This window comes from Engystomops pustulosus, chromosome 2, assembly GCF_040894005.1.
Source record: "Engystomops pustulosus chromosome 2, aEngPut4.maternal, whole genome shotgun sequence".
Lineage (NCBI taxonomy): Eukaryota > Metazoa > Chordata > Amphibia > Anura > Leptodactylidae > Engystomops > Engystomops pustulosus.
The window spans coordinates 63,603,761-63,617,709 of NC_092412.1; the positions used below are offsets into that span (position 1 = coordinate 63,603,761).

The window sequence follows — 13,949 nt, forward strand, 5'->3', positions numbered from 1 at the left end:
CAGAAATCGAGACTCATCTGACCAGGCAACGTTTTTCCAATCTTCTACTGTCCAATTTCGATGAGCTTGTGCAAATTGTAGCCTCAGTTTCCTGTTCTTAGCTGAAAGGAGTGGCACCCGGTGTAGTCTTCTGCTGCTGTAGCCCTTCTGCCTCAAAGTTCGACGTACTGTGCGTTCAGAGATGCTCTTCTGCCTACCTTGGTTGTAACGGGTGGCGATTTGAGTCACTGTTGCCTTTCTATCAGCTCGAACCAGTCTGCCCATTCTCCTCTGACCTCTGGCATCAACAAGGCATTTCCGCCCACAGAACTGCCGCTCACTGGATGTTTTTTCTTTTTCGGACCATTCTCTGTAAACCCTAGAGATGGTTGTGCGTGAAAATCCCAGTAGATCAGCAGTTTCTGAAATACTCAGACCAGCCCTTCTGGCACCAACAACCATGCCACGTTCAAAGGCACTCAAATCACCTTTCTTCCCCATACTGATGCTCAGTTAGAACTGCAGGAGATTATCTTGACCATGTCTACATGCCTAAATGCACTGAGTTGCCGCCATGTGATTGGCTGATTAGAAATTAAGTGTTAACGAGCAGTTGGACAGGTGTACCTAATAAAGTGGACGGTGAGTGTATACAAGCCTTAGCTTGCTAAGATGGACGGCTCTAAAACAATACTAGAAAGTCATTACCATACCAGGATACCGGGTGTGCACTGTGTAGCCCACAGGGAATTTGTCTTATAACTCTGGTTGCCCTATGATTGGCTGATTGTATTGTAGGGTCCGCTGACCATTCAAAACACAGTCAGGGCATGTGCACATAGAAGGCTTATCTTATTGTTTCTGTGACCTGGTTCCTGTCACATTGAGCATAGAGGTAAGTAACGTCTAGAGTAGATCTATTTTAATGTATTTTTATTATTCCTGTTAGAATAACTGAAGCTTATTAAAGCTAAAATCAGAGGTGCTTTTGATGAAACTTCCAATAACAATGTATATACCATTATATATTTTTTTTTTCTACAGGAGGGAATTACGTGATTTTGGAGTGCAAGTTTCTCTCATAGAACCGGGCGCTTTCCAAACAAGAATGACCCTCTCAGTTGACTTTTTTACAAATCAGATGAGGCAATTTTGGGAAAATCTAACCGCAGAAGTTAAAGAAAGTTATGGCCAGCAATATTATGAACAATGTAAGTGGAAGCGTACATTTAATGCTCTGTGTGTCAAAATCTAACCGTATATACTCATGTATAAGCCGAGTTTTTCAGCACAAAAAATGTGCTGAAAAACGTCCCCTCGGCTTATACACAAGTCGAGCCGTGCGGACATCGGGGGAGCACCGCTGCATATCGGGGCCACCGGAGGGTGAGTATATAAGTTTTTTTTTTTAATGCTGGGCAGGCTGAGGTGGCTGTATACTACTGGGGGCAGGCTGTATACTACTGGGGGCAGGCTGTATACTACTGGTGGCAGGCTGTTTACTACTGGGGGCAAGCTGGGCTGGCTGTATACTACTGGGGGCATGCTGTATACTACTGGGGGCAGGCTGGTCTGGCTGTATACTACTAGGGGCAAGCTGGGCTGGCTGTATACTACTGGAAGCAGGCTGGGAAAGCTGTATACTACAGGGGGCAGACTGTATACTATAGGGGGCTGGCTGGCTATATACAGGGGGGTATGTGACCAATGCATTTCCTACCCTTGGCTTATACTCAAGTCAATAGGTTTTCCCAGTTTTTGGTGGTAAAATTAGGGGTCTTGGCTTGTACTCGGGTCGGCTTATACTCGAGTATATACAGTATTCCTCTTTTTTTTAGACACTGCAGAGTTTAAACATTTCTGTTTTAATACTCCTGATAAAAGGGAATGGGTTGCCCACTGCACTTTTATCGGACTGTGCACATTCTTCATGGCTACAACGGCTTGCACAGGTATTTAAGAAATGTCTGCGGTGGCTTCCATGCAACACAACTTTCAAATTGTGTCGAACACATGTTAAAAGTGCACCACATAAGAGATGGTGAACTCTGTCACGCCACATTCATGATTTCTGGCGCATCTTAGTGAATCGCCAGATGCAGCATTATAGACGAACAATGCATTTTTATTGAACTCAGGTGACTTTGTAAGTAAATGTGCCCCAATGTGTCTATTTCCTAGGAGCAGAAACATAACTGTGTGCCCATAAACCAGTGAAACAATCATCTATTTTGGTGTCTTCTAATGTATGCTTCTATCTTATAAGGGGATGTACAAATCTATCCACAAAACCTGCCATGAATCAGTATGCAGCTACTTCTTATTTGCCGATTCATTTCAGTGTCCAACAAAAGGACATCCATAGACTTTAGCAGGGAAGGCTTTACCCAATGTGGCTTCCTGCACATGAATATGCGCCAGGTTTGGATTAAGGTTGGTGCGGGCCCCTGGATGCAAAGTCTGGTGAGGCCTCCATTGAATGCTGTCCAGATAGGGAACATCAATATACCACCCCCAGCAATCACTATCAGCGCCCACAGCAATAAATACATAAAGCCTCCCAGTAATAACTATATACAGCCCCCAAGCAATAAAAAAATACACAAAAAAAGGTTATAGCCCCTATACCGCTTATTACGCAAACTAGTTAAAAATATTTGCACTTTAAAGGACACCTACCACCAGGATGAAGGATTGTAAACTTAGAATACTGACATACTGGTGTGTGCCCCATCTGGCAGGGTCTGTTCTTCTTTTAGCTTCTTGAGCCCTTGTTTTTCCCCAAAAAATAAATTTTTCTAAAATTATGAAAATAAGATTGTGGAGCTTCTGATATCCATAGCCCCTCAGGCTAATTTGCATGATTTTAAAAACCTTCTTTTTTGTAATAACAAGGGCATTATAATCTAAAACAAAAGCTGCCAGTTTAGGGCACACACAGTATGTCAGTATGCATGGTTTACAATCCGAGCCTGGTGGTAGGTGTTAAAACCTTTCCAGGCCTTGTCATGGATACATACATCCATAACATGTTATACCTGTATATACACACACACATCACATATTATACCTATATATACACCAATTACATGTTATACCTGTATACGCATCACATATTACACCTATATACACACCTATTACATGTTATACCTGTATACGCATCACATATTACACCTATACTGTATATATATACACCAATTACATGTTATACCTGTATACGCATCACATATTACACCTATATACACACCTATTACATGTTATACCTGTATATACATCACATATTACACCTATACTGTATATATACACACACCGTTTACATGTTTACCTACATACACATCACATATTACACCTATATACAAACCTATTACATGTTATACCTGTATATACATCACATATTACACCTATACTGTATATATACACACACCGTTTACATGTTTACCTACATACACATCACATATTACACCTATATACAAACCTATTACATGTTATACCTGTACTAACCACATATATATTTTTTTCTAAATATTTAATTGCCGAATTCCTTTACAAATTAGCCATACAATGGACCTTTAATGTGTTGTATCTTAGTCCACGTTCAAAACCATCTTGTAGAAACTGCAGAATTGAGGCAAAATCATGAAAAAAACTATTCTTAGAGATGCACCATCTTTTGTAAGTGTCCTAAACTGTTATAAACAGCAATAGTTGCAGTTTTCCGGTAAGCTAGAATGGTGCTAATGACAGATGTAGACAGTCCTTCCTGTATTAACCCCTTAGCAATCCGCGGCGGATATATCCGCCAGTGAGTGCTGTGACTTAGGGCTCAGCGACTATATCCGCCGAGCTACTGATGCTGGCTCAGCCCTGGATCGGAGCCAAACCGGCATCGGGAAACACGGGGTGCCGGCTGCCTTTGGGGTCTTTCCCCCACACCATTTACGGGGGGTGCCGATTGTTGCTATGTCAACCCTGGGGTCTGATCAGGACCCCAGAGCTGCCTGCTGGCACTGCCTGAAAGATGGCATCTGTGACGTCATCTTAGCGGGATAGTGTCAGCCTATGCATGTACATCAGTATTGCAGGGTATTATCATTAACAAGCAATCAGATGATTGCTTATTCATGTCCCGTGGTGGAAAAAGTAAAAAATTAGAAAAACATGTTTTTCAATAAAAAATAAAGTAATAAATCAATAAAAATGCCCATAAGCCCCATAACATATAAAGAGACATAACACAAAAAAAAGTCTAAATAATAACACAAACCCCACATATATACAGCAATGCAAAAATGATAGATTTTTCCCACATAAGGGTTTTAGTTTAAAAATTTTGTAAAACGTAAGAAAAAATATTCAAGTATGGTTTCCCCGTAATCGTATCGACCCATAGAATAAAGATAACATGATTATTGGGCTATACGGTGAACACACAAAAAAAAGTTAAAAATCCAGTACAGAATTGAAGCTTTTCTAGTCCTGCTCTCAAAAAGAGTTTTCAATAATTGGGAATACCAACCCAAAAATGGTAACTCTGGAAAAAGCATCTCATCCCACAAAAAAATGCCGCCACATGAGCCTAATAACGAAAAAGCAAAAATTTTAGAGTCTGCAAAAGGGGCCAACGAGGAAACTAAAATCCTGGCAGCTGCAGGGCGCTCCTTCCCTTCTGCGCCTCGTTGTGTGCCCATAAAACGGCCACATGTGGGGGGTCCCTGTAATCAGGAGATTTTCTCTTTGTCTTTTGGAAATGTGTAAATTTTAGGACTAAATGAACGTATAACCGTCAAAATTTGACCATTCTAAATTTCACCTCCATTTTGATTCAATTACTATGAAGATCTCAAGGGGTTAACAATCTTCCTAAAAGCTGTTTCTGATAGTTTGAGGGGTGCAGATTTGAAAATGGGTTGGTTATATAGGGGGTTTTGTTAAATATGTAAAATTTCATTCAAAACAGTATTTATCTGCAAAATAGTAAATTCTGAAAATACGGAAAAAAAAAAAATCGATATTCTATTTGTAAGCCGCATGATACGGAAATAAATTATCCAGACATTTCAAAAATGATGTCCATGTAAAGTAGACATATGGGAAATGTTATTCAGCAACTCGTTTAGGTGCTAAATCTATCTGCCTGGAAAAAAAAAGTGTTGCTTGACACGCGCTTACCTGCACCCAGCAACGGATGATGAACTCCAGTGAGTTCTGACGGACTTCAGCGCAGCAGCGACACCTGGAGGACATGGGGCGCACTACCTTAGTGAATCGCTGGAAGACCCGAATCCTCCACAGACAACGCGCCGATGGATCGCGACAGGACCGGGTAAATCTGCCCCACTGAGATGAGAGAGAGAGGAGAGAGATATTCAATCAGTGTGAATAACTAAAGAGAATTCCTGAGGGAGGTGGGAATAAGGTTGATGAGGATGGCTGTGTGCAAGTCACATACAGCCAATGGGGCTCATTTCCTAAGGGGTCCGCAGCCGCACTTTCATCGGGTTTCCCGACTTTTTCCGTGCATTGCTGGCGGAATTCAGCGCACGCGATTGGATTTTGGCGCAATAGCTCCAGCTCTCACGTGACAGAAATCGGGGGTTGTGGCCGTCGGAAACCTGACGGATTCGGAAAAAACGTAGAATTTAAAAAATTAATTGCGCCGCCAAATCAATCACTCACATGCACCAGGAATAGGCTGGTGAACTCTGGCGGACCTCGGCGCAGCAGCGACACCTGGTGGACATCGGGTGCACAACCTTAGTGAAGACCCGAATCTTCGTCGGAGAACGCGCTGCTGGATCGTGACAGGACCAGGTAAGTAAATGACCCCCAATGTCTCTATTAACTCCCTCAATCTCCCCCTTCCTCAGGAATTCTCTTCAGTGAGTTAAACTTCCAACTGTTTCCTGAGGGAGGTGGAATGAAGAAGCTGAGCCGAGTCACACAGTGGTTTGGCTTAAGAGAAAACATGCCATTGCGACTCAGTGGGTCTCCTGGCAAGGTGCTAGGTACATTTAAAGTGCTTTTAGCTAGATCTGAGAGATGGCGTGTGTTTTTTTTCTTTTTTAAAAAAGCATGGGGAAGGTTACAAAGACTTATGTGGGAACCTGTCGTTAGGTTTAATGGTGAAAACCTGATGACAAGTTCCTGTTAAACGGCATCCCTATTGCAACACCCTCGCCGATGTCAGAGCTGTGTTTGCGAATACGTCCCACCATGTAGCTTGCAGCCTGTGTAGGGTCTGATTAGCCTCACAGCATGTCACTACATAACACTAGATAACACAGATGAACTCTGCAGTGGTAGATCCTGCCTGGCAAGGCAGGAGTTAATTCTTTGATGTGATGTAAGATGTGTCATCCAATCATATGTGTTATCCTAATGTATTGTAAGCTGGGATGTAATTGGAGGAGTAACCACCACATGACCAAGAGCTGAGAAAAAGTGACGGTTGGAGATTTCCAACAGTCAGTTCAGTCAGAGAAGTGAGTCTGATAGGATTCAGTCAGAAAGACTAGCCAGTCAGACTAAGCAGTGAGTTAGACAGAGAGAGGAAAGAGGTGTAACACCCTCGCCGATGCAATGGCGAGGTAGTGCTTGCGAATAAGCCCCATAACATGTCACCACATCATACAGGGGACATTGCAGTGGTTAATCCTGCCTGGCAAGGCAGAAGTTAAATCTGTATATGATGTACAAGTCCAGTATCCAATGATATGTGTTACATCCTGTCTTTGTGAACTGAGAGGTAATTGGAGGAGCAGCCACCACCTGACCAAAGGAAGGTAATAAAACCCCCTGGCCAGGAATGTTCTAGAGAACACTCCGAGAGAAGTCTCTCTCAGGAGAGAGAGGAGAGCAGTCTCTCCCCAGAAGGGAGAAGAGACCGGTCCTAGTCAGGCCCTCTGGGTCTGCAGGACGCATGCAGAGAGTAGTTAGCTGAGCAGCAGCTCAGATGCTCTAGCACACCGGAGCAGTGCAGGAAGAGCCTAGCCCCTGCCTGAAGTGGAGAATAAGACTAGAGTTAGTTTAGCGAGGAAAGGGGTATCACCCTACCTTCAAGGGTGATACCTGAAGAGATCCAGGACCGAGCTGAAGCATCCTCTAAGGACACAGCTGCCTCCCAGCCTGCCCTCTACATCCAGGCTGGTGACCTACATCCTGTGGCTCCCTCCAAATACCTCTCCAGTACTCCACCATCTTGTTAAAGGCACGTTTGCTGCGGTTCCTGCGGTTCAAATAAAGAACTGTAAGTTGTTTTCTTCAACTTCTGTCTCCGTCTGGTCCCTGCTAATACGGCTGCCTTCATCACCGGCACCCTGTCCATCACCCAGAGACTCACACTCGGGACATTAAGGGGTTGCCCCAGGGAGATCCGCTATAGCAGCCTCTCCCTCATCATTTCTTGCCAACACCACCCTGCTGGAGACCTGCCAGGCTGTAGGACAGCCCTCCGGTTCCCCCGTACCAAGCACCGTGACACAAGCGTGCTTAGGCCGCAACCGCCTGCCACTCCGGTACCGCGGGCCCCGGCTGTCTCCAGGCCTCACCTCACAGGGCTAGGCCCCGGTGGGGGATGTTGCAAGTGGCGTCACGAACAGGATATATACTTCTGTGCCTTATCCTGGCACTAAAGACTGTACTTTATTAAGATAAAGACTGTGCTGCCTAACCCTGCTGCCATCCGGGTTTAGGCCCAAGTGCTTGTGTGTTTCTGGAATGAACTGTGTTATACTGCTGCCACGTGCTGTCGAGCGCCGCTCCAGCACTCCAGAGGTTAATCCTGGCAAGAACTGTACCAGCTCTGCTACATCCGGCGCTGCCGCGCCTGAAGATTTTTACCTCAGAAACTGTGGCGCAGCAAATAATTCAAGCCCGCCAAAACCTTCACTGGCGGGAAAACCAGATGACGCATCAAGCTCCACCCACGCGCGAATGGCGCGAACCCCGCCTCCTGTGGCGCAGGAAAAATTAGAGCCCGCCACAGCTCTTGGCAGGAAGGACTTGGACTCCTCCCACTGGCTTGAGGCGGACTTCCTGCCCCGCCTCAGAGAAACGCCAGAACTCGAGTGGATTTTGGACAGTGAGGACAACACCATGTGGGGTCCTCCGCCCTTCCCTCCTGTGGAGCGTCCTGAATTCTATGAGGTACTAGAGACTATGGTGGTGGTCTCTGCGCAGCCGGTCCGGAGACCCTCCGCTGGACATCGGCTGCACCGAGGATTGACTCGGGCCTTCGTCACCAGGACGTGTTATCAAACGGTGACGCAGTACCAAGTTCCACCCGGGCGGTTCCTCATACCTATCCCGGTCACCATCCCGGTACCGCAGGCCCACGTGGAGGCGCCACGTGGGGAGGCCCCGACTCCTGTCGAGCCAACGCCTGGGCCTACTGCGGCTGTGCCACCTGCTCCGAGGCCTACCATTCCTGCTGTTCGGCCTGTCAGCCCTGCTGTGACGGTTCCTGATCCTCCGGCTGCTCCTGCTCCTGTTCCGGCACCTGCCCGACCATCACGGAGATCCGAGCCTGCACCGGAACCACGAGCCCCAGCACCGGCACCTCCGCGGCCTCGAGGCCGAGGTGAGGCCGCCCGCCAGCGACTCCGGGACGCTGTCTCGGAGCAGCGACGCCGCGAGAAGGAGGCCCAACGCTACATGGCCGGCCGGTCTACAGCTGGAGCCTGGGTGGAAAAGAACCGCACCACCGGCATGGTCCGGTTCTTCGATAAGCAGCGTGGCTATGGCTTCGCCACCCAGGACTACACCGGACGGGAAGTATTTATACCCCGCCGGTCCGTCAAGAGGCCTGATCTGCCGGAGAGCCAGCACAACCTGAAGCCAGGCGAGTGCATTGAATTCTCCCTGCAAGAGGGGCCCCGAGGACCTTGGGCGGCTGGTGTGATCCGGATCCCCGACTCCGATGAGGACCACTACTTCCCGCACGACGACTGGTATGAGGACGACGAGTGGCCGGAGTCTCCGAACACTTCTTCTTCCTCGGCTGCGAGTCCCCGGGCGGTGACCCACGTGAATGCCCCATCCACGGTAATCGTGAGTACGGGTCCCATTGCCATCCATGGGCCGGGCATGATCCAGGGCGCCACCCCCACCGTCTCCCCTGCCGGGAGCGTTGCAAGGTCCCGCGGCTCTTCTGTGGGAGAAGACATCCCGGCTAGCGAACCTTGTCCGGAGGTTCCATCTAGGCCCACATCTCCCCTTGCCGGTTACCAATGGGGTGATGACCCGGCCCCGGAAGAACCGGAGCTGGAAGGAGCTGCGGCGCGGCCGCCGGGCCCTGTTTATTTCTTCCTGGACCCCTCCGTGGTCCCTGGCTCAGTTCAGCCCCCGGCTGGAACAGCCGACACCCCGGGCGACAGCGCTCCTCCCCCTGAAGGTCCGGAGGATGTTGCTGCACCTGCAGTACCCGCTACTGCCACCGGGTGTCCCCAGCCGGCACCTACTCCCGCTGAGGACGCACAGGATTCCCTATTGCCTTTGGATCCTGTCCCTGCTGAACCCAGCGAAGGTGCATCTGACTAACCCCTGAAGGGCTGTAGCCCTCTCCAGGTACTTTGTCCATTGTAAATATTTATTTCTGTCTTTTCCCCAAAGAGCCAGAGACTTTCCTGAGACTCTTACCCTTATTTATCTCAGTCAAGAGATTATACACTGTCATGTGCTATGATAGCACCCTTCCTCTGCTATAGCAGAGATTTCTTCAAAGGACTCTGTCCCTCTCCAAATAGAGGAGACCCTTTGCTTCTTCATTGCACTTTTCCCCCACATCAAGGGCTGTACCCAGAAGATGGACTTTGTCAGTAGAGACCTTCTGAGAGACTTTTGCCAGATACTCCAGGGAAAAGTTGCTATGTCTATTGATTATCATTTTGCACTTAATGCCTTCCTTTTAGGGTACGGACATTCTGCTTGCACTTTTTATGCCTTTTCTTTGCAGGAAAAGAGACATTTGCTATCGCGCTACCCTGAGTAGCCTACCTACCTCTGTAACGTTTGTAACGTTTCAAGATGTGTACCCATTGGGCTCCTAAGCCAATGTGAATTATCCTGTTTGCACCCTGTCATATATGCCAGTAGTCTGCATTAACCCTTTCATAGGCTTTTCAGGTTGTAGTGTGGCTGTGTCGGACCGTCTTTCTTGTAAAACACTGACCGCTACCTGATCCCTCAAACCGAGGTTTGCACATGGGGGTAGTCCGTAAACTGCGGGTCCTACGGGGACCGGGGGTGTTACACAGTTAGCACCTGGATACCACCCATACATGGGTAAGGATACCAGTCAGGAGGTACTTGTGTCGCATATGCTAACGCAATGCAGATATACACACTATATAATTGCCGCCAGGGAAGAAGCGTTGATAAAACAAATATACAGGCCTTGGTGCAAGGAGTGGATTACAGGACATGACACCACACCTTTCCTACTGTACAGTTCGGTTTAATGGCGTCAGCGACCAACTGTCATACAGCTATATGTTTTTTTTGTCTCAGTCCGACACCAACCCAGGTGCCTGTCTCCAGGACCATGGGCGGTTTGTCCCTACACCTCACATAGCCTGCACTTCCTAGAAGTGCCCTTAGCCCCCTCTGTGCCCCAAAACATCTGTAGTCGAGCCGAGGGCGGCTCTTTCAATTGCCCCCGGGGTATGTAACACCCTGGCCGATGCAATGGCGAGGTAGTGCTTGCGAATAAGCCCCATAACATGTCACCACATCATACAGGGGACATTGCAGTGGTTAATCCTGCCTGGCAAGGCAGAAGTTAAATCTGTATATGATGTACAAGTCCAGTATCCAATGATATGTGTTACATCCTGTCTTTGTGAACTGAGAGGTAATTGGAGGAGCAGCCACCACCTGACCAAAGGAAGGTAATAAAACCCCCTGGCCAGGAATGTTCTAGAGAACACTCCGAGAGAAGTCTCTCTCAGGAGAGAGAGGAGAGCAGTCTCTCCCCAGAAGGGAGAAGAGACCGGTCCTAGTCAGGCCCTCTGGGTCTGCAGGACGCATGCAGAGAGTAGTTAGCTGAGCAGCAGCTCAGATGCTCTAGCACACCGGAGCAGTGCAGGAAGAGCCTAGCCCCTGCCTGAAGTGGAGAATAAGACTAGAGTTAGTTTAGCGAGGAAAGGGGTATCACCCTACCTTCAAGGGTGATACCTGAAGAGATCCAGGACCGAGCTGAAGCATCCTCTAAGGACACAGCTGCCTCCCAGCCTGCCCTCTACATCCAGGCTGGTGACCTACCTCCTGTGGCTCCCTCCAAATACCTCTCCAGTACTCCACCATCTTGTTAAAGGCACGTTTGCTGCGGTTCCTGCGGTTCAAATAAAGAACTGTAAGTTGTTTTCTTCAACTTCTGTCTCCGTCTGGTCCCTGCTAATACGGCTGCCTTCATCACCGGCACCCTGTCCATCACCCAGAGACTCACACTCGGGACATTAAGGGGTTGCCCCAGGGAGATCCGCTATAGCAGCCTCTCCCTCATCATTTCTTGCCAACACCACCCTGCTGGAGACCTGCCAGGCTGTAGGACAGCCCTCCGGTTCCCCCGTACCAAGCACCGTGACACAAGCGTGCTTAGGCCGCAACCGCCAGCCACTCCGGTACCGCGGGCCCCGGCTGTCTCCAGGCCTCACCTCACAGGGCTAGGCCCCGGTGGGGGATGTTGCAGAGGTATCATTCTACCTTCCAGGGTGATACCTGAAGCAACTCAGGACAAGCTGAAGCATCCTACTAGGACACAGCTACCTCCCAGCCTGCCCTCTGCATCCAGGCTGATGATCTACTCCTGTGGCTCCCTCCAAATGCATCTGAGCACTCCACCATTTAGTTAAGGCACGTTGCTGCGGTTCTTGTCGGTTCCAATAAAGAACTGTAAGTTGTTTTTGTTCAACCTCTGCCTCCGTCTGGTCCCTGCTACTCCGGCTGCCATCATCACAGGCACCCTGTCCACCACACAGAGACTAATACTCTAGACACCAAAGGGTTGCCCCAGGGAGATCCGCTATAGCAGCCTCTCCCTCATCATTTCTTGCCAACACCACCCTACTGGAGACCTGCCAGGCTGTAGGACAGCCCTCCGGTTCCCCCATACCAAGCACCGTGACACTAGCGTGCCTAGGCCGCAACCGCCAGCCACTCAGGTGGCTGACTCCAGGCCCTGAGAAAAGGCTAGGCCCCGGTGGGGGATGTTTTTCCGAATCCGTCGGGTTTTCGTTTGGCCACGCCCCCCGATTTCCGTTGCGTGCATGCCAGCGCCGATGCGCCACAATCCGATCGAGTGCGCCAAAATCCCGGGGCAATTCAGGGGAAATCGGCGCAAATCGGAAATATTCGGGTAACACGTTGGGAAAACGCGAATCGGGGCCTTAGTATATGACCCCCATTGTCTAAAGTGTGTCTGGAAAGAATAGACTTAGACAGATGCATGTGGAAATATGATTTGGATATATAGAGCAGTGTTTTAAAAGAAAGACAAACATATTGGGGCACATTTACTTAGCTGTCCAACGGAGATCACCGAAAGTGCATTGTCCAACGAAAATGCACAGTTCCCCGATTCACTAAGATCGTGCGCCCGTTATCCTGCGTGTCGCTTCCCCGCTCAGCAGCGCCAAAAACCGATTGTGTGCGACACAATCCCAGCGCAGACACCTGTTAAACACCTGTCCAAGCCGTGTAATCCCCGAAAAAGTGCAAAGTCCGACAAAAATGCGATCCCCAATGACTTCCCTGAAAATGAGGGTTGCCATAATACAGTCAGAGTAGTGACTATACAGGTGGACTACTGGAGCAAGACTACCATCTGGTGGTGAATGTGAATACTGTATAACAGAATAACAGATACATAACAGATAAATAGTCCATCCGGCTGGTAGCATCTGTCATACAAAAATGTACTGCATAGCAAAAGGGGAGGGGATTTTAAAGTTTCCTTTGTATAGTTGATGTATAGCTTGAATGGATGAACCCTATAACATAAGGCACAAACTTTAAACCGGCTAATGTCAAGACTGAACATGTTATATCGCCTCAAGAATTCTATGTGTTTTATTTCTACCTACCATTCCCAAGGCATTGCCGAAAAGAGTGTCCAAATTCCTATTCCATGCAAGTTGGCTCAATTCATACTAAGATTTTAGTGTTCTTTGTCTTGAAATATCTGTCCTCTGATGTTAGGATTGTCTTCTCTGGTTAGGATTGCATAGGAATCCTCTTCCCTTGATTCTGAATTTGTTCAATCAAGTTTTGGGTCTCCATTGGTTCTATCTCTACAGGGCTTACAATCTGATCCAGATCAGACATTTTTCGTGATCTCTTGGGTCAATACTTATTTGGACGATATTCTTATACTTTTTCCAGATTGGAGACTTATATTGAACATGTCAGAAATGTACTTTAACCCCTTAAGGACGCAGCCATTTTACAGCTTAAGGCTCAGCCCCATTTTTTGGATTCTGACTTGCATCGCTTTATAAGGTTATAACTTTTGAACACTGTTACTTATCAAAGCGATTCTGAGATAGTTTTTTTCCCCATACGCTGTACTTCATTTTAGTGGTAAATGTTGGCTGATAAGTTTTGCGTTTATTTTCCAAAAAAAAGAAAAAATGATGAATTTTTTGAAAAATTGCACTTTTTTGAAATTCGAAATCATTAAATTTTCAGGTAGATAGATTTAGCAACTAAATAAGTTGCTGAATAACATTTCCCATATGTCTACTTTACATTTTCATCATTTTTGTAATGTCTGGATAATATATTTTGATGTCGCGCAGCTTACAAATCGAATAGCGATTTTCTGTATTTTCAGAATTTACTCTTTTGCATATAAATACTGTTTTGAATGAATTTTTACATATTTAGCATCAAAACCCCCCTATATAAACAACCCATTTTCAAATCTGCACCCTCAAACTATAAGAAACAGCTTTTAGGAAGATTGTTAACCCCTT

At 47.4% G+C, this 13,949-nt stretch overlaps 1 protein-coding gene across 2 annotated transcripts in view; it reads left to right on the forward strand.

Annotated features, from left to right (window-relative positions):
• The window catches only part of LOC140117828 (short-chain dehydrogenase/reductase family 9C member 7-like), a 40,948-nt gene that overhangs the window by 15,742 nt on the left and 11,257 nt on the right, over positions 1 to 13,949 (forward strand). For both annotated transcript variants that reach the window (XM_072134941.1, XM_072134940.1), the window contains exon 4: positions 1,024 to 1,190. In XM_072134941.1, coding sequence (XP_071991042.1) covers positions 1,024 to 1,190 — 167 coding nt within the window. The remainder of the gene's footprint in view (positions 1 to 1,023; positions 1,191 to 13,949) is intronic.